Source organism: Eptatretus burgeri, chromosome 13, assembly GCF_056783735.1.
Source record: "Eptatretus burgeri isolate ZD-2024b chromosome 13, Ebu_testis_v1, whole genome shotgun sequence".
Lineage (NCBI taxonomy): Eukaryota > Metazoa > Chordata > Myxini > Myxiniformes > Myxinidae > Eptatretus > Eptatretus burgeri.
Window position 1 is genome coordinate 56809833 of NC_140973.1, and position 22500 is coordinate 56832332.

At 42.3% G+C, this 22500-nt stretch overlaps 1 protein-coding gene across 8 annotated transcripts in view; it reads right to left on the reverse strand.

Annotated features, from left to right (window-relative positions):
- Window positions 1–22500, reverse strand: part of LOC147014537 (alpha-1,3-mannosyl-glycoprotein 4-beta-N-acetylglucosaminyltransferase B-like) — a 209970-nt gene that overhangs the window by 23345 nt on the left and 164125 nt on the right. For 7 of the 8 annotated variants that reach the window (XM_085852560.1, XM_085852555.1, XM_085852557.1 and 4 more), the window contains 2 exons: window positions 6549–6627; window positions 5243–5327 (listed from right to left, as the gene is read on the reverse strand). In XM_085852560.1, the coding sequence (XP_085708686.1) occupies window positions 5243–5327; window positions 6549–6627 (164 nt within the window). Of the gene's footprint in view, window positions 1–5242; window positions 5328–6547; window positions 6628–22500 lie in introns of all 8 variants that reach the window. The other variant, XM_085852554.1, reaches the window with a different exon arrangement.

Genomic DNA, 22500 nt, shown 5'->3' on the forward strand with positions numbered 1-22500 from the left:
GAGATGCAACCTGAAAGAAATTAGAGACTGTAAGGTGGTGGCAGGGGAGAGCGTAGCTCGACAGCATCGATTGGTGGTCTGTAGGATGATTTTGGAGGTGAGGTTGAGGAAGAGAGTGAGGGCTGAACCAAGGACCAGATGGTGGAAGCTGAAGGAGGAAGACTGTTGCGTGGAATTTAGGGAGGAGGCGAGACAGGTGTTGGATGGTGGTAAAGATGGGTGGGATGATTGGGCAACTGCAGCAGAAGTGGTGAGGGAGATAGCTAGGAAGGTACTTGGTGTGACATCTGGACAGAGGAAGGAAGATAATCAGACTTGGTGGTGGAACGAGGAAGTACAGGAAAGTATAAGGGAGAAGGGGTTGGCGAAAAAGAAGTGGGATAGTCAGAGAGATGAAGAAAGTGGGCAGGGCTACAAGGAGTGGTGGCGAAAGGCAAAGAGAGAGGTGGCAAAGGCTAAGAAAAAGGCACATGACGAGCTGTATGAGAATTTGGATACAAAAGAAGGGGAAAAGGATTTATACCGATTGGCTAGACAGAGGGACCGAGCTGGGAAGGATGTGCTGCAGGTTAGGGTGATAAATGACGTAAATGGGAACGTGCTGACGAGCGAGGAGAGTGTGTTGAGAAGGTGGATGGAGTACTTTGAGGAGCTGATGAAGAGAGAGAGAGAGAGAGAGAGAGAGAGAGAGAGAGAGAGAGAGAGAGAGAGAGAGAGAGAGAGAGAGAGAGAGAGAGAGAGAGAGAGAGAGAGAGAGAGATATATATATATATATATATATATAGATATATATATATATATATATATATATATATATATATATATATATATATATATATATATATATATATATATATATATATATATATATATATATATATGAATGAATGAATCTGGAAGTGGGGTGGATCAGTAAGGATGAAGTGAGGACTGCTATGAAGAGGATGAAGAGTGGAAATGCGGTTGCCCAGATGGTATACCAGTGGAGGCATGGAAGTGCTTCGGAGAGATGGCAGTGGGGTTGTTAACCAGATTGTTTAATAAAATCTTGGAAAGTGAGAGGATGCCGGAGGAGTGGAGATTAAGTGTACTGGTTCCGATTTTCAAGAATAAGGGTGATGTGCAGATCTGTAGAAATTACAGAGGGATAAAGTTGTTAAAGCCACACCATGAAGTTGTGGGAAAGAGTAGTGGAAGCTTGGTTGAGAAGAGAGGTGACGATTTGTGAGCAGAAATATGGGTATATACCAGGAAAGAGCACCACTGATGCGATGTTTGCTTTGAGAATGTTGATGGAGAAGTATAGGGAAGGCCAGAAGGAGTTCCATTCTGTGTTTGTGGATTTAGAGAAAGCTTATGATAGGGTGCCAAGAGAGGAGTTGTGGCATTGTCTGAGGAAGTCGGGAGTGGTGGAGAAGTTTGTGCAGGATATGTATGAGTACAGTGTGACAGCGGTGAGGTGTGCGGTAGGAATGACGGACCAGTTTAAGCTAAAATTGGGATTGCACCAAGGATCGACCCTTTTCTGGTTGCAATGGTGATGGACAGGTTGACGGCCGAGATCAGACTGGAGTCTCCATGGACTATGATGTTCGCGGATGACATCATGATCTGTCGGGAGAATATGGAGCAGGCCGAGGCGAGCCTTGAGAGGTGGAGGTACGCACTGGAGAGAAGGGGAATGATAGTCGGTAGGAGTAAGACGGAGTACATGTGCGTGAATGAGAGGGAGGGTGGTGGTATGGTGCGGTTGCAAGGAGTTGAGGTGGGGAAGGTGGATGGGCTTAAATATTTGGGATCAACTGTCCAAAGTAACGGAGAGTGTGGGAGAGAAGTGAAAAAAGAGAGTGCAGGCAGGATGGAGTGGGTGGAGAAGAGTTTCAGGAGTGATTTGTGACAGAAGGGTAGCTGCAAGAGTTAAGGGGAAAGTATATAAGACGGTAGTGAGACCAGCTATGTTGTATAGTTTGGAGGCGGTGGCACGAATAAAAAGACAGGAAGCAGAGCTGGAGGTGGCAGAGTTAAGATGCTGCGATTCTCGTTGGGAGTGACGAGGATGGATAGGATAAGGAATGAGTATATTCGAGGGACAGCGCAGGTAGGACGGTTTGGAGACAAAGTGAGAGAGGCGAGATTGAGATGGTTTGGACATGTGCACACAAGGGAAGCGGAGTATATCGGGAGAAGGATGCTGAAGATGGAGCTGCCAGGCAGGACGAGAAGAGGAAGGCCAAAGAAGAGGTTCATGGCTGCGGTGAGGGCGGACATGCGGGTGGTTGGAGTATCAATGGAAGATGTGGAGGATAGAGCGAAATGGAGACGGTTGATCCGCTGTGGCGACCCCTAACGGGAGCAGCCGAAAGAAGAAGTGAGTTTTACTCTGCGCATGCGTAAATGGCGTTCAACAGCTTGTGCGTCATAATGTACTGAAGTGCGATGGCACGACAATGCTCAACTGGTTCTAAACAAAAGGACCTGGAAGCACGCTCGCTTTGATCATTCACGCATTGCGTGTTGAAGCATCACTAAATATGACTGCCATGTCAATTTGCTCCAAAGTCGTTGCAAAGAGGATAGAATCATCTTAAATCTGACCATGTGGAAAACCTTTCATATTTTCCAAGAGAACCGGGGGAGGGGGAGGGGGAGGGATGGGAGGAGGGAGGGGAAGGGATGAGGGTATGGAGGGGAAGGGATGGGAGGAGGGAGGGGAAGGGATGAGGGTATGGAGGGGAAGGGATGGGAGGAGGGAGGGGAAGGGATGGGAAGAGGCAGGGGAAGGGATGGGAGGAGGAAGGGGAAGGGATGGGAGTAGGGAGGGGAAGGGATGGGAGTAGGGAGGGGAAGGGATGGGAGAAGGGGGGGGAGGGATGGGAGTAGGGGGGGAGGGATGGGAGTAGGGAGGGGAAGGGGCGGGAGGAGGGACTCGGCGTTGCCGACAGGTTGGATGAGGACAGGGAGAAGTGGAAGACTGTTCAAGGCAGAGCATAAGCTTGGTACTATTTAACCTCACCCCTGAAAACAGAAGAGAAAGAAAGACCAAGAATAAAAGCGATAAATCACATTATTTGTTCAATGCATCGCTGCTTAACACTTGGTTTCTTCAGAAAACGAAAAAACTGCAAGTATGACTCTCCGATTGCTCATTACAATCTGGAACAAAACACTGTATCATTTTCACAAAGTGACGACGGCCACACTCTCCGAGAGTGGAAAACCAGGCCATGTGTTGTCATGCTTAGGGTGAGCTCGTTTGTCGTGTTCTTTTTTTTTAACGATTAAAAAATTATTTATTTTTGTTATGGTATGGGTGCAATACCCAAGCGAGAATGTCATTTCCTTCCCTTGGAATAATTAGCCCATCCGCCACGCAACAGGAGCCAGGGTTTTGCAATTGTGTGTATGTGTGTCTGACTGGGCTGTAACTTTTTCATCATTTGAGCTTTTGTCATTGAATTTTCAACAAAGCTTTATAATGAGAATGTGGAGAAGACAAATTAATAATTTGGTCATAAGGTCAAAGGTACCATTTAGCATTCGGAAGAAGTCCGAATACAAAGCGGATGGGTTTTGCATTTTCAGATGCTCTCTAGTTGTAACTGCTTCAGCCAGTGTTGTGTGAAGCAGGAAGACATTTATCGACAATTCTGTGGATGACCAAATCGGCGATGTTGCGATCTTTTGATTTGCTGATTTAGCGATGTATTCTGGCGTCTTTTTCATTCTTGTTGGTTATGAAAACGTTCGAGAATAAAAGTTATAACTTTTAAATGCTTATGACTTCACCCTATGCCTAGTGTTGGCTTAATGGTCGAGGTGGTGGGCTTGGGATCCTCGGATCCTGAGTTCAAATCCCACTCGGCTGTTGAATTAATACCAGGTGGGGTTGACTCAGCCTGTCATCCTTCCAAGGTCAGCAAAATGAGTGCCAGCATGCTGCTATCCTGTGTCGGATTGGTGACCCATCCAGGATTGTGTCCAATAGCCAAGGAGACTGCTTAGGCAGCACCAACGCTCTGCAGAGTATGGTCCCAATGGATGGATGGACTTCACCCTAAAGTAGTTTATCATTTTGTACACGTATGAATAGGCGGCCGGCCATTTTTTCCCAAGCCATCGCTACATATGGAATACTACCGTACTCTGGTAACTCAAGTTCTAATTACCCCACACACGCAAAGCGAAAAGCGGGGTGAAGCAATTGGTTCACTTTGTATATCTGTCCACAAACGAGAGTTTATGATCGAGGAACTACTTAAGTTAAATTAAATGTTATATTTGGAACACGAATCGGAAAACAGAACCCTTAGTTTAGCAGTACTTTGGCTCTGAATTCATCCTGATCACGCAGACGCAGAGAGGAGTGATATTTTTTTACCGTCTGCCTGTCTGGCAGTCAAACAAAATTAAAAATCATTCCAAACAGCAAACGCAGTGTTTTTAAGGACATTATAAAGGACACAAACAAAGGCACGAATAACCAATGTAATGTGTTAAGTAAGGTGGTGCAAAAGACTTTTTTTATTATTTTTTCCCTCCAACCTTTAAAATCTTTATTTTAGTTCATTTGAATTATATACTTGAACACCGTAGAACACAAATCGCCTTTTCAACACTTTCAAAAACCTTCCATTTAGCTGTACTTGGAGAAAATATTATGGCATTTTATATCATATGCCTGGTGTTGGCTTAATGGTAAGGGTAGTGGGCTTGGGATCCTAAGATCCTGAATTCAAATCCCCCTAAGCTGTTGAATTAATAACAGGTGGGGTTGATTCTTCCCGTCATCCGTCCGAGGTTGGCAAAATGAGTGCCAGCTTGTTGGTATCCTGTGTCGGAGTGCGAGCTTGTCATTTTTCATTTTTGCTTTTTTTTGCTCATTTTTACTAGCAGTTTGCTCATCATTAGTTGTGGTCCAGGATTTTAATTAAGAATGACTGAATGTCATCACCACATGGTGCAGCATTAGTGCTGTCCTCCCAAGGGGGATGTTAAGCAGGATGTTCCATCCCATCATTCGATGCAAGAAAAGAATGCCATTGTATGGCTAACAACAGACAACAGCCCATTTTGTTACCAGCTCATGCTTTGACTAGAGTCAAATTGACTATCTCCTTCTATCCTCCCAGTGCATAAGGCTTTGTGCAATTACGATAACTCTAAAGTTAACTTAAATACTCATTTGATTGAAAAGAAGAATATTGGCTGAATCTTAGAAAGAGACCAAAAAAAAATGCTTCACCAACTCTGAAGAAGCCATCATCAGTGCGCGTGTATGAGGATGACTGTTCTCTGACATCACGCAGTGTCGCCTTGCCTGCATCATTCTGACATCATGTGGGAGGGGTGTCAGGAGAGGGGAGACTTAATCTCGAAAGCAGTACTCACTCATTTCAGAAAGACGAGCACATTATCTGAAGGGTGATTGCATTCTCTCCCCCAACAGTGACTGACACACACACACACACACACACACACACACACACACACACACACACACACACACACACACACACACACACACACACACACACACACACACACACACACACACACAACAGCTTCCCCCTCCCAACTTTGCCCCCTCCCCCCCCCGTTGACGCCAAATCCACCCATACCCTCACAACCGCAAGTCATCGATCCCCTCCCCACACTCTAGCCTTCAAACCTCCTCCTCCCCCATTACCTTTCTCCCACCAAAAGTCTTCAACCCCCCCCCACCCATTTTCCAAAGTTGTCTCATCTTTACTCTCACCCTCCTGCTCATCAAAGCAAGCGGGCATTCCCATATCGATACAACGGGATATGTAATGCTTTCTGCTCCCCTATCATGCTATCACAGACTTCACAGAAACCCGACACAATTTTAAGAGAAAATAGTCGTAAATAAGAGCAAACCTGCGTAACCTCCGCAGTAAAAGTACTGCTTGAGAGTAAAGGTTATAAAGGGTACTGTAATTCTAAAGGGTTCCTCAGCTTGCGGTCATTGTTTAGAAATTGTGGGTAGAGTCAGGTGAACTGTCCAACCAATGGGTGGACCTCGCATGCACGGCTACTTTTATAGTACTGTATAGATATTGCCCAAGATGCCCCAACATCGTCATTCGATGACAATCTGAAAATTCCCACATAGTAAACATTTTAAACTTTTGGTTGTGGTTTTAAAAAAAGAAAATAGTGGGCAGTCAGTTTTTAATTGGCCAAGGAAGCAGAGTTGGCTAAAATAGCAGGTTTTCCAAGGAGACAATTTGTTCAGTACATTACGAAGACGATCGTCTCAACGACTATACCAGGAGGAATGTTGAGAAAAACAAAATCCCATCGAGACTGAAACTTGTTGACAAAAAGAGTTTGTCATCGATGTACGATTCAAAAAATAATAATAAAAAAAAACATTGATGTGGGCCAAACTACCATTTTATACCGTTCCCATTTTATTGTAAATTATTTATTATTATTTATTTATTAAAAGCGATGCAAGACCTATGGGGGAGACCGACTCATTCTGCAGATCCTACTCTATAACATACTCCAAAACATCCACTCACCAGTGCCGGAAGTACTTCCACAGTGCAGTTGAATAGCTTATCTCCAGGATGTTCAACATTTCCGCTGCGGAACAGGTACCTAAGGGTGGAGCAAGGTACCAAAAAGGACAAGCTGTGAACCTTGCATTCCTCCACAGCCTCGAGTTTATAAGGAAACGTGACCTCCATTAATTGCATATTATTGAAGCAGCTTTTCAGGATGGAAATTAAATATGATAATATTGATTGAATTACAAACTCAAAAAGAAACATCATACACGTGTCCGAAGGAAGCGGTTCAGTTTGGCATTTTTAATATAAATAGGCAAAGCCGAGAAACAAACAAAACCCAATAAAATTAACTTTTAGAATCAACCCCTAGAACCCTTTAGAACTCTCGAGAATTACCCTTTAGAACCCCTTTAGAATTACCCTTTGGATCACTCCAGAATTACCCTTGAGAACCCTTTAGAATTACCCTGTGGATCCCTCCAAAATTACCCATTAGAACCCCTTTAGAATTACCCTTTGGATCACTCCAGAATTACCCTTGAGAACCCCTTTAGAATTACCCTCTAGAAATACCCTTCAGAACCCTTAAGAATTACCCTATAGAACCCTCGAGAATTACCCTTTAGAACCCTCGAGAATTACCCTTTAGAACCCCTGAGAATTACCCTTTAGAACCCTCTAGAATTACCCTTGAGAACCCTCTAGAATTACCCTTTAGAACCCTCAAGAATTACCCTTTGGATCACTCCAGAATCACCCTTTGCATCCCTCTAGAATTACCCTTTAGAACCCCTTAGAAGTACCCTTTAGAACCCTCTAGAATTACCCTTGAGAACCCTCTAGAATTACCCTTTAGAACCCTCAAGAATTACCCTTTGGATCACTCCAGAATTACCCTTTAGAATAACCCTTTAGATCCCTCCAGAATAACCCTTTAGAACCCCTTTAGAATTACCCTTCAGAACCCCTTCATATTACCCTTTGGATCCCTCCAGAATCCCCCTTTAGAATTACCCTTTGGATCCCTCCAGAATTACCCTTTCAAACCCCTTTAGAATTGCCCTTCAGAATTACCCTTTGGATCTCTCCAGAATCACCCTTTGCATCCCTCTTGAATTACCCTTCAGAACCCTTTAGAACCCCTTAGAATTACCGTTTAGAACCCTCCAGAATTACCCTTGAGAACCCCCTAGAATTAAAATTTAGAACCCTCTAGAATTACCCTTTGGATCACTCCAGAATTACCCTTGAGAACCCTTTAGAATTACCCTTTGGATCCCTCCAGAATTACCCTTTAGAACCCCTTTAGAATTACCCTTTGGATCACTCCAGAATTACCCTTTAGAACCCTTTAGAATAACCCTTTAGATCCCTCCAGAATTACCCTTTAGAACCCCTTTAGAATGACCTTTAGAATGACCCTTCAGAACCCCTTCATATTACCCTTTGGATCCCTCCAGAATCACCCTTTAGAATTACCCTTTGGATCCCTCCAGAATTACCCTTGAGAACCCCTTTAGAATTACCCTTTAGAATTACCCTTTAGAATTACCCTTTAGAATTACCCTTCAGAATTACCCTTTAGAATTACCCTTCAGAACCCCTTCAGAATTACCCTTTGGATCCCTCCAGAATCACCCTTTGGATCCCTCCAGAATCACCCTTTGCATCCCTCTTGAATTACCCTTCAGAACCCTTTAGAATTACCCTTTATAACCCTCGAGAATTACCCTTTAGAACCCCTCAGAATTACCCTTTAGAACCCTCGAGAATTACCCTTGAGAACCCTTGAGAATTACCCATTAGAATTACCCTGTGGATCCCTCCAAAATTACACATGAGAACCCCTTTAGAATTACCCTTTGGATCCCTCCAGAATTACCCTTGAGAACCCCTTTAGAATTACCCTTTGGATCACTCCAGAATTACCCTTTAGAACCCCTTTAGAATTACCCTTTGGATCACTCCAGAATTACCCTTTAGAACCCTTTAGAATAACCCTTTAGATCCCTCCAGAATTACCCTTTAGAACCCCTTTAGAATGACCTTTAGAATTACCCTTCAGAACCCCTTCATATTACACTTTGGATCCCTCCAGAATCACCCTTTAGAATTACCATTTGGATCCCTCCAGAATTACCCTTGAGAACCCCTTTAGAATTACCCTTTAGAATTACCCTTCAGAATTACCCTTTAGAATTAGCCTTCAGAACCCTTTCAGAATTACCCTTTAGATCCCTCCAGAATCACCCTTTGCATCCCTCTTGAATTACCCTTCAGAACCCTTTAGAATTACCCTTAAGAACCCTCGAGAATTACCCTTTAGAACCCCTTAGAATTACCCTTTAGAACCCTTCAGAATTACCCTGTGGATCCCTCCAAAATTACCCATTAGAACCCCTTTAGAATTACCCTTTGGATCACTCCAGAATTACCCTTGAGATCCCTCCAGAATTACCCTTTAGAACCCTTCCGAATTACCCTTTAGAATTACCCTTCAGAACCCCTTCAGAATTACCCTTTGGATCCCTCCAGAATCACCCTTTAGAACCCTCTAGAATTACCCTTGAGAAGCCCTTAGAATTACCCTTTAGAAGCCTCCAGAATTACCCTTAAGAATTACCCTTTGGAAGCCTTTAGAATTACGCTTTGGAACCCGCTGGAAGCCTTCAGAATCACTCTTTAGAACCCTCTAGAATTACTCTTTAGAACCCTCTAGAATTACCCTTTAGAATTACCCTTCAGAACCCCTTCATATTACCCTTTGGATCCCTCCAGAATCACCCTTTGGATCCCTCCAGAATCACCCTTTGGATCCCTCCAGAATCACCCTTTGCATCGCTCCAGAATCACCCTTTGCATCCCTCTTAAATTACCCTTCAGAACCCTTTAGAATTACCCTTTATAACCCTCGAGAATTACCTTTAGAACCCCTCAGAAAAACCCTTTAGAACCCTCTAGAATTACCCTTGAGAATTACCCATTAGAATTACCCTGTGGATCCCTCCAAAATTACCCATGAGAACCCCTTTAGAATTACCCTTTGGATCCCTCCAAAATTACCCTTTAGAACCCTTTTAGAATTACCCTTTGGATCACTCCAGAATTACCCTTTAGAACCCCTTTAGAATTACCCTTTGGATCACTCCAGAATTACCCTTTGGAACCCTTCAGAATAACCCTTTCGATCCCTCCAGAATTACCCTTTAGAACCCCTTTAGAATCACCCTTCAGAAACCCTTCATATTACCCTTTGGATCCCGCCAGAATCACCCTTGAGAATTACCCTTTGGATCCCTCCAGAATTACCCTTTAGAACCCCTTTAGAATTACCCTTCAGAACCCTTTCAGAATTACCCTTTGGATCCCTCCAGAATCACCCTTTGCATCCCTCTTGAATTACCCTTCAGAACCCTTTACAATTACCCTTTAGAACCCCTTAGAATTACCCTTGAGAACCCTTTAGAATTACCCTTGAGAACCCTCTAGAATTACCCTTTGGATCACTCCAGAATTACCCTTGAGAACCCTCTAGAATTACCTTTGAGAACCCTCTAGAATTACCCTTTGGATCCCTCAAGAATTACCCTTTAGAACCCCTTGAGAATTACCCTTTGGATCACTCCAGAATTACCCTTTAGAATAACCCTTAAGATCCCTCCAGAATTACCCTTCAGAATTACCCTTTGGATCCCTCCAGAATCACCCTTTGCATCCCTCTAGAATTACCCTTCAGAACCCTTTATAATTACCCTTTAGAACCCTCGAGAATTACCCTTTAGAACCCCTTAGAATTACCCTTTAGAACCCTCTAGAATTACCCTTGAGAACCCTCTAGAATTACCCTTGAGAACCCTCTAGAATTACCCTTTGGATCCCTCCAGAATTACCCTTTAAAACCCCTTGAGAATTACCCTTTGGATCACTCCAGAATTACCCTTTCGAACCCCTTTAGAATTACCCTTTGGATCACTCCAGAATTACCCTTTAGAACCCTTTAGAATAACCCTTTAGATCCCTCCAGAATTACCGCTTAGAACCCCTTTAGAATTACCCTTCAGAGCCCCTTCATATTACCCTTTGGATCCCTCCAGAATCATCCTTGAGAATTACCCTTTGGATCCCTCCAGAATTACCCTTTAGAACCCCTTTAGAATTACCCTTTAGAATCCCTTCAGAATTACCCTTTAGAACCCTCTAGAATTACCCTTGAGAACCCCTTAGAATTACCCTTTAGAAGCCTCCAGAATTACCCTTAAGAATTACCCTTTGGAAGCCTTTAGAATTACGCTTTGGAACCCGCTGGAAGCCTTCAGAATCACTCTTTAGAACCCTCTAGAATTACCCTTTAGAACCCTCTAGAATTACCCTTTAGAATTACCTTTTAGAACCCTTGAGAATTACCCTTTAGAACCCTTTAGAATTACCCTTTAGAACCCTCCAGAATTACCCTTGAGAACGCTCTAGAATTACCCTTTAGAACCCTCTAGAATTATCCTTTGGATCACTCCAGAATTACCCTTGAGAACCCTTTAGAATTACCCTTTGGATCCCTCCATAATTACCCTTTAGAATTACCCTTTGGATCACTCCAGAATTACCCTTTAGAACCCTTTAGAATAACCCTTTAGATCCCTCCAGAATTACCCTTTAGAACCCCTTTAGAATGACCTTTAGAATTACCCTTCAGAACCCCTTCATATTACACTTTGGATCCCTCCAGAATCACCCTTTAGAATTACCATTTGGATCCCTCCAGAATTACCCTTGAGAACCCCTTTAGAATTACCCTTTAGAATTACCCTTCAGAATTACCCTTTAGAATTACCCTTCAGAACCCCTTCAGAATTACCCTTTGGATCCCTCCAGAATCACCCTTTGCATCCCTCTTGAATTACCCTTCAGAACCCTTTAGAATTACCCTTAAGAACCCTCGAGAATTACCCTTTAGAACCCCTTAGAATTACCCTTTAGAACCCTTTAGAATTACCCTGTGGATCCCTCCAAAATTACCCATTAGAACCCCTTTAGAATTACCCTTTGGATCACTCCAGAATTACCCTTGAGATCCCTCCAGAATTACCCTTTCGAACCCTTCAGAATTACCCTTTAGAATTACCCTTCAGAACCCCTTCAGAATTACCCTTTGGATCCCTCCAGAATCACCCTTTAGAACCCTCTAGAATTACCCTTGAGAACCCCTTAGAATTACCCTTTAGAAGCCTCCAGAATTACCCTTAAGAATTACCCTTTGGAAGCCTTTAGAATTACGCTTTGGAACCCGCTGGAAGCCTTCAGAATCACTCTTTAGAACCCTCTAGAATTACTCTTTAGAACCCTCGAGAATTACCCTTTAGAATTACCCTTCAGAACCCCTTCATATTACCCTTTGGATCCCTCCAGAATCACCCTTTAGAATTACCCTTTGGATCCCTCCAGAATCACCCTTTGGATCCCTCCAGAATCACCCTTTGCATCCCTCCAGAATCACCCTTTGCATCCCTCTTAAATTACCCTTCAGAACCCTTTAGAATTACCCTTTATAACCCTCGAGAATTACCTTTAGAACCCCTCAGAATTACCCTTTAGAACCCTCTAGAATTACCCTTGAGAACCCTTGAGAATTACCCATTAGAATTACCCTGTGGATCCCTCCAAAATTACCCATGAGAACCCCTTTAGAATTACCCTTTGGATACCTCCAAAATTACCCTTTAGAACCCTTTTAGAATTACCCTTTGGATCACTCCAGAATTACCCTTTAGAATTACCCTTTGGATCACTCCAGAATTACCATTTGGAACCCTTCAGAATAACCCTTTCGATCCCTCCAGAATTACCCTTTAGAACCCCTTTAGAATCACCCTTCAGAACCCCTTCATATTACCCTTTGGATCCCACCAGAATCACCCTTGAGAATTACCCTTTGGATCCCTCCAGAATTACCCTTTAGAACCCCTTTAGAATTACCCTTCAGAACCCTTTCAGAATTACCCTTTGGATCCCTCCAGAATCACCCTTTGCATCCCTCTTGAATTACCCTTCAGAACCCTTTACAATTACCCTTTAGAACCCTCTAGAATTACCCTTTAGAACCCCTTAGAATTACCCTTGAGAACCCTTTAGAATTACCCTTGAGAACCCTCTAGAATTACCCTTTGGATCACTCCAGAATTACCCTTGAGAACCCTCTAGAATTACCTTTGGATCCCTCAAGAATTACCCTTTAGAACCCCTTGAGAATTACCCTTTAGAATAACCCTTAAGATCCCTCCAGAATTACCCTTTAGAACCCCTTTAGAATTACCCTTCAGAATTACCGTTTGGATCCCTCCAGAATCACCCTTTGCATCCCTCTAGAATTACCCTTCAGAACCCTTTATGATTACCCTTTAGAACCCTCGAGAATTACCCTTTAGAACCCCTTAGAATTACCCTTGAGAACCCTCTAGAATTACCCTTGAGAACCCTCTAGAATTACCCTTTGGATCCCTCCAGAATTACCCTTTAAAACCCCTTGAGAATTACCCTTTGGATCACTCCAGAATTACCCTTTCGAACCCCTTTAGAATTACCCTTTGGATCACTCCAGAATTACCCTTAAGAACCCTTTAGAATAACCCTTTAGATCCCTCCAGAATTACCGCTTAGAACCCCTTTAGAATTACCCTTCAGAACCCCTTCATATTACCCTTTGGATCCCTCCAGAATCATCCTTGAGAATTACCCTTTGGATCCCTCCAGAATTACCCTTTAGAACCCCTTTAGAATTACCCTTTAGAATCCTTTCAGAATTACCCTTTGGATCCCTCCAGAATCACCCTTTAGAACCCTCTAGAATTACCCTTGAGAACCCCTTAGAATTCCCTTTAGAAGCCTCCAGAATTACCCTTAAGAATTACCCTTTGGAAGCCTTTACAATTACGCTTTGGAACCCTCTAGAATTACCCTTGAGAACCCCTTAGAATTACCCTTAAGAATCCTCCAGAATTACCCTTAAGAATTACCCTTTGGAAGCCTTTAGAATTACGCTTTGGAACCCGCTGGAAGCCTTCAGAATCACTCTTTAGAACCCTCTAGAATTACCCTTTAGAACCCTCTAGAATTACCCTTTAGAACCCTCTAGAATTACCCTTTAGAACCCTCTAGAATTACCCTTTAGAACCCTCTAGAATTACCCTTTAGAACCCTCTAGAATTACCCTTTAGAATTACCTTTTAGAACCCTTGAGAATTACCCTTTAGAACCCTTTAGAATTACCCTTTGGAACCCTCCAGAATTACCCTTGAGAACGCTCTAGAATTACCCTTTAGAACTCTCTAGAATTACCCTTTGGATCACTCCAGAATTACCCTTGAGAACCCTTTAGAATTACCCTTTGGATCCCTCCAGAATTACCCTTTAGAACCCCTTTAGAATTACCCTTTGGATCACTCCAGAATTACCCTTTAGAACCCTTTAGAATAACCCTTTCGATCCCTCCAGAATTACCCTTTAAAACCCCTTTAGAATTACCCTTCAGAACCCCTTCATATTACCCTTTGGATCCCTCCAGAATCACCCTTTAGAATTACCCTTTGGATCCCTCCAGAATTACCCTTGAGAACCCCTTTAGAATTACCCTTCAGAACCCCTTCAGAATTAACCTTTAGAATTACCCTTCAGAACCCCTTCAGAATTACCCTTTGGATCCCTCCAGAATCACCCTTTGGATCCCTCCAGAATCACCCTTTGCATCCCTCTTGAATTACCCTTCAGAACCCTTTAGAATTACCCTTTATAACCCTCGAGAATTACCCTTTAGAACCCCTTAGAATTACCCTTTAGAACCCTCCAGAATTACCCTTGAGAACCCTTGAGAATTACCCATTAGAATTACCCTGTGGATCCCTCCAAAATTACCCATGAGAACCCCTTTAGAATTACCCTTTGGATCACTCCAGAATGACCCTTTAGATCCCTCCAGAATTACCCTTTAGAACCCCTTACGAATTACCCTTTAGAATTACCCTTCAGAATTACCCTTTGGATCCCTCCAGAATCACCCTTTGCATCCCTCTAGAATTACCCTTCAGAACCCTTTAGAATCACCCTTTGGAACCCTCGAGAATTACCCTTTAGAACCCCTTAGAATTTCCCTTTCGAACCCTCTAGAATTACCCTTGAGAACCCTCTAGAATTACCCTTTGGATCCCTCCAGAATTACCCTTTGGAACCGCTTTAGAATTACCCTTTGGATCACTCCAGAATTACCCTTTAGAACCCTTCAGAATAACCCTTTAGATCCCTCCAGAATTACCCTTTAGAACCCCTTTAGCATCACCCTTCAGAACCCCTTCATATTACCCTTTGGATCCCTCCAGAATCACCCTTTAGAATTACCCTTTGGATCCCTCCAGAATTATCCTTTAGAATAACCCTTTAGATCCCTCCAGAATTACCCTTTAGAACCCCTTTAGAATTACCCTTCAGAACCCCTTCATATTACCCTTTGGATCGCTCCAGAATCACCCTTTAGAATTACCCTTTGGATCCCTCCAGAATTACTCTTTAGAACCCCTTTAGAATTACCCTTTAGAATTACCCTTCAGAACCCCTTCAGAATTACCCTTTGGATCCCTCCAGAATCACCCTTTAGAACCCTTTAGAATTACCCTTTAGAACCCTCTAGAATTGCCATTTGGAAGCCTTCAGAATTACCCTTTAGAACCCTCTAGAATTACCCTTGAGAACCCCTTAGAATTACCTTTTTGAAGCCTCCAGAATTACCCTTTAGAATTACCTTTGGAAGCTTTGAGAATTATGCTTTGGAACCCTCTAGAAGCCTTTAGAATCACCCTTTAGAACCCTCTAGAACCCTCTAGAATTACCCTTTGGAATTACCCTTTAGAATTACCCTTAATAATTACCCTTTAGAACCCTCTCGAATTATCCTTTGGAAGCCTTTAGAATTACCCTTTGGAACCTTCTGTAAGCCTTTCGAATTACCCTTTGGAACGCTCGAGAACTCTAGAATTACCCTTTAGAACCCTCTAGAATTACCTTTTAGAACCCTTGAGAATTACCCTTTAGAACCCCATTAGAATTACCCTCTAGAACTCTCGAATTACCCTTTGGAACCCACGAGAATTACCCTTGAGAACCCTCGAGAATTACCCTTTAGAACCCTTTAGAATTACCCTTTGGAAGCCTTTAGAATTACGCTTTGGAACCCTCTGGAAGCCTTTAGAACCCTTTGGAATTACCCTTTAGAATCCTATGGAATTACCCTTTAGAACCCTCTCGAATTATCCTTTGGAAGCCTTTAGAATTACCCTTTGGAACCCTCTGGAAGCCTTTAGAATCACACTTTAGAACCCTTTAGATTTACCCTTTAGAATTACCCTTTGGAAGCCTTTAGAATTACGCTTTGGAACCCGCTGGAAGCTTTTGGAATTACCCTTTAGAATTACCCTTTAGAATCCTTTGGAATTACCCTTTCGAACCCTCTCGAATTATCCTTTGGAAGCCTTTAGAATTACCCTTTGGAACCCTCTGGAAGCCTTTAGAATCACCCTTTAGAACCCTTTGGAACCCTCTACAATTCCTCTTTAGAACTCTCTACAATTACCCCTTAGAACCCTCTACAATTACCCCTTAGAACCCTCTACAATTATCCTTTAGAACCCTGTACAATTACCCTTTGGAACCCTCCACAATTACCCTTTAGAACCCAATACAATTACCCTTTAGAACCCTCTACAATTACCCTTTAGAACCCTCTACAATTACCCTTTAGAACCCTCCACAATTACCCTTTAGAACCCAATACAATTACCCTTTAGAACCCTCTACAATTACCCTTAAGAACCCTCTACAATTACCCTTTAGAAGCCTCCACAATTACCCTTTAGAACTCTCTACAATTACTCTTTAGAACCCTCTACAATTACCCTTTAGAACCCTCTACAATTACCCTTTGGAACTCTCTACAACTAGAACGGGCACTCAGTAGAGCGCATACCTTTGCCAACGCTACATTTTGTCCCCCCCCCCCAGAAACCGTTGATTGTGAGGGTATTTAATGAAATACCACATCTGCCATCTCATATGTGTTATGATGGCTTAAAAACATTAAATTTCCTGCTGTTTGACACTGATTCACATACATTGTACAATTTCTGTATGATCTCCCTGACCTTTTTGGGTGTCAGTGTCAAGTCAATCTGATGACAACTGGTCACATTATAAGAAATTATTTTCTGGCATTTTAGGGGCATTTAGCACACACGAGTTTCTGTTTTTCTAAGTAAGTTATTTATTGTGAACAAACAAACATTCATTGTACAATTAAAACAGTTAATTGTTTTGTATTATTTGAGAACAACTGAGAAACTAACAATGCACGGTTCATACAAAAAATAATCCTGCAAAAGTACAATGCCCAAACTGGTAACCAAAAGGACATATTAGCCTGAAAAGGATGTATAAGAGTTCGTCTGAACTAACTACGTACGTCATTTGACAAAACACGAAACATGGAAGAATAAAGTCACTGTGAAATATTGCACATCACAGGATAGGGAATTGAATTCTAAACATTTTGAATCTACTTACATGCAAATTGTATAAGAATTGACCGTGTTATGATAATAAAGGTCGTTGACCCCCCTGACCTTTGACCCAAACCGCTAACAAAGGTAATGACGTCATTGTGTCATATCGTATATCACAAGATTGGGCATTGAATTCACAACATTTTGGCATTGGTTGCATGCAAATTGGATAAAAATCGACCACACTATGGCAAAATGACGATTTTGACCTTTTCATGACCTTGACCTTTGTACTCTTAATTTTGTAATTGGTATTAGAGTGTGGGGAACAGAACACTCAACATGTTGGTGTTGGTTTCATGCAAATCGGATAAGAATTGACCGTGTTATGACTAAAACCGCACATTTTGCAATGTTGTGACCACCCTGACCTTTGACTCCCAACCGCTAATAAGGGTTAATACGTCATTGTGTCATGTCACATATCACAAGATGAGGCATTGAATTCTGAACATTTTGGCATGAGTTGCATGCAAATTGGACACAAATTGACCGCGCGATGGTAAAAAGACGATTTTGACCTTTTCATGACCTTGACCTTTGACCCGATCGCTCCCAAAATCTAATCAAATGGTCCTTGGATAATAACCAATCATCCCACCAAATTTGCTGTGATTCAGTTCAATACTTTTGGAGTTATGTGAATAACAAACAAACAAGCAGTCATAGACTGGTACTTACGAAATCGTCAACTTGACCTCTGACCTTGTCTAATAAAAGCTCTCTCGAGAGAAGGTAGCAACGCAAACCAGAAGTTTCTACGATGATTCTGTACCAAACCATCAAAAATCGAATGTTTTGGATGTTTGACCTCACTGTGACCTTGACCTTTGACCGATTTTGACCAAAATCTAATCAGCGCTCGCCACCACCCTCCTGAACCACGTGGTGTAATTTGACAGTGGTAGCTTCTTCCGTTCTCGAGTTATCTGTACCAAACCATCAAAAATCGAATATTTGACCTCACTTTGACCTTTGACCGATTTTGACCAAAATCTAATCAGCACTAGCCATCACCCTCCTGAATCACGTGGTGTAATTTGACATTGGTAGCTTCTTCTGTTCTCGAGTTATCGTGCCTACAAACAAACAAACAAACAGAAACGGAAGTCATCAATATACTTACGAAATCTAAAGATTTCGTAAGTAAAGACCCATATCTTGCCAAAAGGTGACCACGTGTGACTTCTTGAAGGTCACACTGAGGTGAACAGAGCTGCTATCCACCAGGAGCGACTCCTTGAGGAATATCTGCCAACGAGAGATTCCGATGAGAATCGTTCTACAGAGTAACCATGAAAAATATGCGTTTGCCTCATAACGTCACCAAATGACGTCATAATGTCGTAGGCTTGACATATCCAGAAAGCACTCATCGAGGTGTTCAATTTGAGGTACTACACGATATGGTTCCTAAAACTTGAAAATTTGACCTTGGGGTCAAATGTTTGACCTTGGGGTCAAATGTTTGACCTCAGGCGCAAACCATGAAGGTCAAGGCCGATCGCCACCAAAAATTAATCAGCTGAGCGCCAGACCATGAACTATATTCTCATGAAGTTTGAAGACGATCTGATCAAAATTACTCAAAAAATAAGGGTTTCGTCGACTCCCCTGATTTGCGACAAAGTGACCTTGACCTTTGACCTTGAAAATTTTATGTGCTGAAAGGGACCTCTATAGGCCTCTGATATGTGAAGTTACAAAAATTTCCAATGATAACTGTGCTCTGCAGAGTGATCGATACGTGATTACAGACAAACAAAAAAAAAACATACAAGCTGACTAACATATCTTGCAAAAACTTCGTTTTGGCAAGATAACAAACACACATATTCACAAATAAGTAAAAAAAAATACACAGCGATCAAAACATAACCTTCGCAACAAAGTTTGCGAAGGTAATTACCCTTTCGAACTCTCTATAATTACCCTTCAGAACTCTCCACAATTACCCTTTAGAACTCTCCACAATTACCCTTTAGAACTCTCCACAATTACCCTTTAGAACTCTTTGCAATTACCCTTTAGAAGCCTCTACAATTACCCTTTAGAATTCTCTACAATTACCCTTTAGAATTCTCTACAATTACCCTTTAGAACCCTCTACAATTACCCTTTAGAACCCTCTACAATTACCCTTTAGAACCCTCTACAACTACCCTTTAGAACTCTCTAGAATTACCTATTAGAACCCTTGAGAATTACCCTTTATAACCCTTCAGAACTCTAGAATCCTTTAGAATTAAAAACGTTGGGTTCGAAAGGTGGTTGTTCTTCATTTTAACGGATGGATGGACAGATGGATGGAAAGAAGGACATACCCAAATACTGAAGCGGCTTCACTGCTTAAAAATGAATAAAATTGATTCGCAGCCACTGATTCACCAAAAATACACTTAAGAATGGTGTCAAACCTTCATCTCTGGCTAAAACTTCATTATAAACCACTCTCCAGTTATCAATCATCACATTATCCAAAGTTTGTACAAAAGTTAATGTGCAGAGTGAAAACAGTCAAAGTTAAAAACATTCATAACAGCATCCTTCCTTTGTATGTCGCACTTGGCTGCTGGGAGCACCAATGGCTGGGGGGGGGGGATGCAGCTGTGCTGCTGATGCAATGCCCTCCGTAAGTTAGGGCAGGAATTTGCTCATGGTGCCGGCGATAGCTCGCCTACTCTTTTCAAAGGACACCATGTGGGATCTTTAACGTCCACCAACAAATGCTGACAGATGGGGTTCCCATTTAACATCCATCTGAGAGAGGGCACACACATTGATGAATCACCCTACCTATGAAACACCGGGATCACCGTTTATAGCACTGGGTCGGGAATCCAGGATAAACAGCTTAAAGGTGAGTGTGTGTTTCACGAGACCATCTTGCCATCCCATAACAAAGCTTGAAGATTCAAATTGGAAAAAAAAAAAAAAAAACATTTATACCCTTAACTCAGTTCCTTCCAAATTAATAAAAGGCCCATTATTCACCACACACTGAGTCTCGAGCTGTTGTTGTTTTTTTAAATGTAGAAATAAATAAATGGGAAGACAGTAAATGTTTAACATATTATCGACTCAACTCGTGTTAACAGCCAAAGCTTAACGCATCACCATTCTGGTTCCATGGAAAGCCATGGAACGAGTTAACCTGGTGATAAGCCAAACAACTTGGAATTGTGATGGACAGAAACTAAAACCATAACATGGTAATGCATGGACTTGAATGACAATGAGAACAATGTTAAAAAAACAAACAATTAAAACGTTCAAGTAAACAAAAATGAAAACGTTACAAACGAGAGTTTATGATCGAGGAACTACTTAAGTTAAATTAAATGTTATATTTGGAACACGAATCGGAAAACAGAACCCTTAGTTTAGCAGTACTTTGGCTCTGAATTCATCCTGATCACGCAGACGCAGAGAGGAGTGATATTATTTTTTTTTTTTTAGAACCCTTTCTACCAAACTACCACAACAACCAAAACACTGATTAAAACGTACTGGAATATTCCACAACTACCAAAACCGCTGGTGATGATACACAAGCACCTGGATGCACTTTTATTTAAAGGTAATCGAAGTCTTTGCAGGGTGTGCTGGATTGAGGAATATTTGGAGTTTTCTTTTTGCTTTTTACCCTGATCGGCCCGATTTCTGTTGGGTTTTACTCTCTCACAATTCTGCTGATGTTGTACGAGGCGATGTTACATTATTCCTCTTGTCGAGGGTCCACCAGCTCAATTAGTCTATGTGCTCCATTACGAGCAAGCTCACTGCTTCGGTAAACAAAACCAAGGGATAACAAATTCACCCCAAAGACCAAAATCATTCCCGAAGTGCTGAATCGTGACGTTCATCACAAGCCTGACTACTTTTATAGCAGATTTGGTAAAGGGGCCAATCTGCTTTGGGAGATTGTGCACCTGTGATGTATTTCACACCTAGCTCATCCACATCGGAGACTGCCTGACCGGCCGGTACACAAGGTTACACGAAACACACATCGGCACATTCATTCTTTGGATGAAAGGAGCTCAAAACAATAAAAGTCACGCACCCGCACAATTCCCAAGGGGTATTGAGGTGAAGGCCATAGCTCCGACAGTCCGAAACCGCAATGAGTTGTGAAAGATCAAAGGATACTGTATTTTATAAAGTCCAAATACAGGAAACGATATTTGGTGAAATGTGATCGGCAGGTTTATCGAGTTGGTTATATGTTTTTATTAAGTATTTGCAGGAATGACAGCCAATTATGTTACCAGTGGATAAAATCAACAGATTGTTGATTGAGGTATGCTGACCGTCATGGGAAGCAAGGAAAGCCGACGGGTTTTTTTGTACACATCGTCGAGGGTCGTGGAAGAGCTGGTATTAGTACACTGAAATAATCAGGACACAACAAGACAAAAGGAACAGCAGGGGGGGGACACCAACAGCAAAGTGGAAGGCAAAGATAGACGCAGACTTGAACTAAAATTTAATCGACTTGTTCGGGTCACCTAACCAACCTGCCCACCAAGGTTCGTTTGAATACGTTCACAGCTTTTTCAGATATCGTGCTCTACGTCGTTCACCATAAAAACAAACAGAGAAATAAACAGACAGACAAGAAAAAGATGAAGTGCAGAGCATGATACTCACAAAATTAATAAAATTAATTTGACCTCAAAAATAATTGGACAGAGACTAATGATAAGTGGAACCCCAGAGTCTCCAACCTCAACTAAACAGCCAAACAGAATAACACACGCAAGCAAACAACATACTTGAAAAATCTTCGATTTTTGCAAGTAACAAACAGACAGACAGAGTGACAGACAGGTGTGAAAACAACCTCGATCCACCTTCAGTGGCGAAGGTCACAGAAAATGGGTGTGGGGAACAATGAGGGTGCAGGAGAAGATTCAAGTGGTGGCCAAGATGGATACAGAAGGAAACTCTCAGGAGGGAAAACTGGAAATTTGGAAGGAGGAGATATTGGGTTGGGGGTTAACAATGGCAGAAAAGATGATGGTTTTGGATGGGGGGGGGACGATCTGAGAAGGTGGTGCACAGCTGTCTTGAAGACCTGAAGGGAAGAATGAGATTGAAGAGGATGTGGAAGTTGGTTCCACAGGCAGGAAAAAGGGGGAAAAGATGAGTAGAGGTGAGCAGTGGTTCTGGATTTAGGTAGTTTCAGCAGAACGGGGTTGATGGTGGACCCTGTGTCACCTGCAAAAACCAGGGTGAGAACAAAGCACAGAAAGAGCAGGGGGTGTAAGACCAGAAAGGAGAAGTTTTGGCAGTTAACCCTCATTAACCCCATCCCAATCCCTCCTAAATTTCCAATATTCCCTCCTGAGAATTTCCTTCTG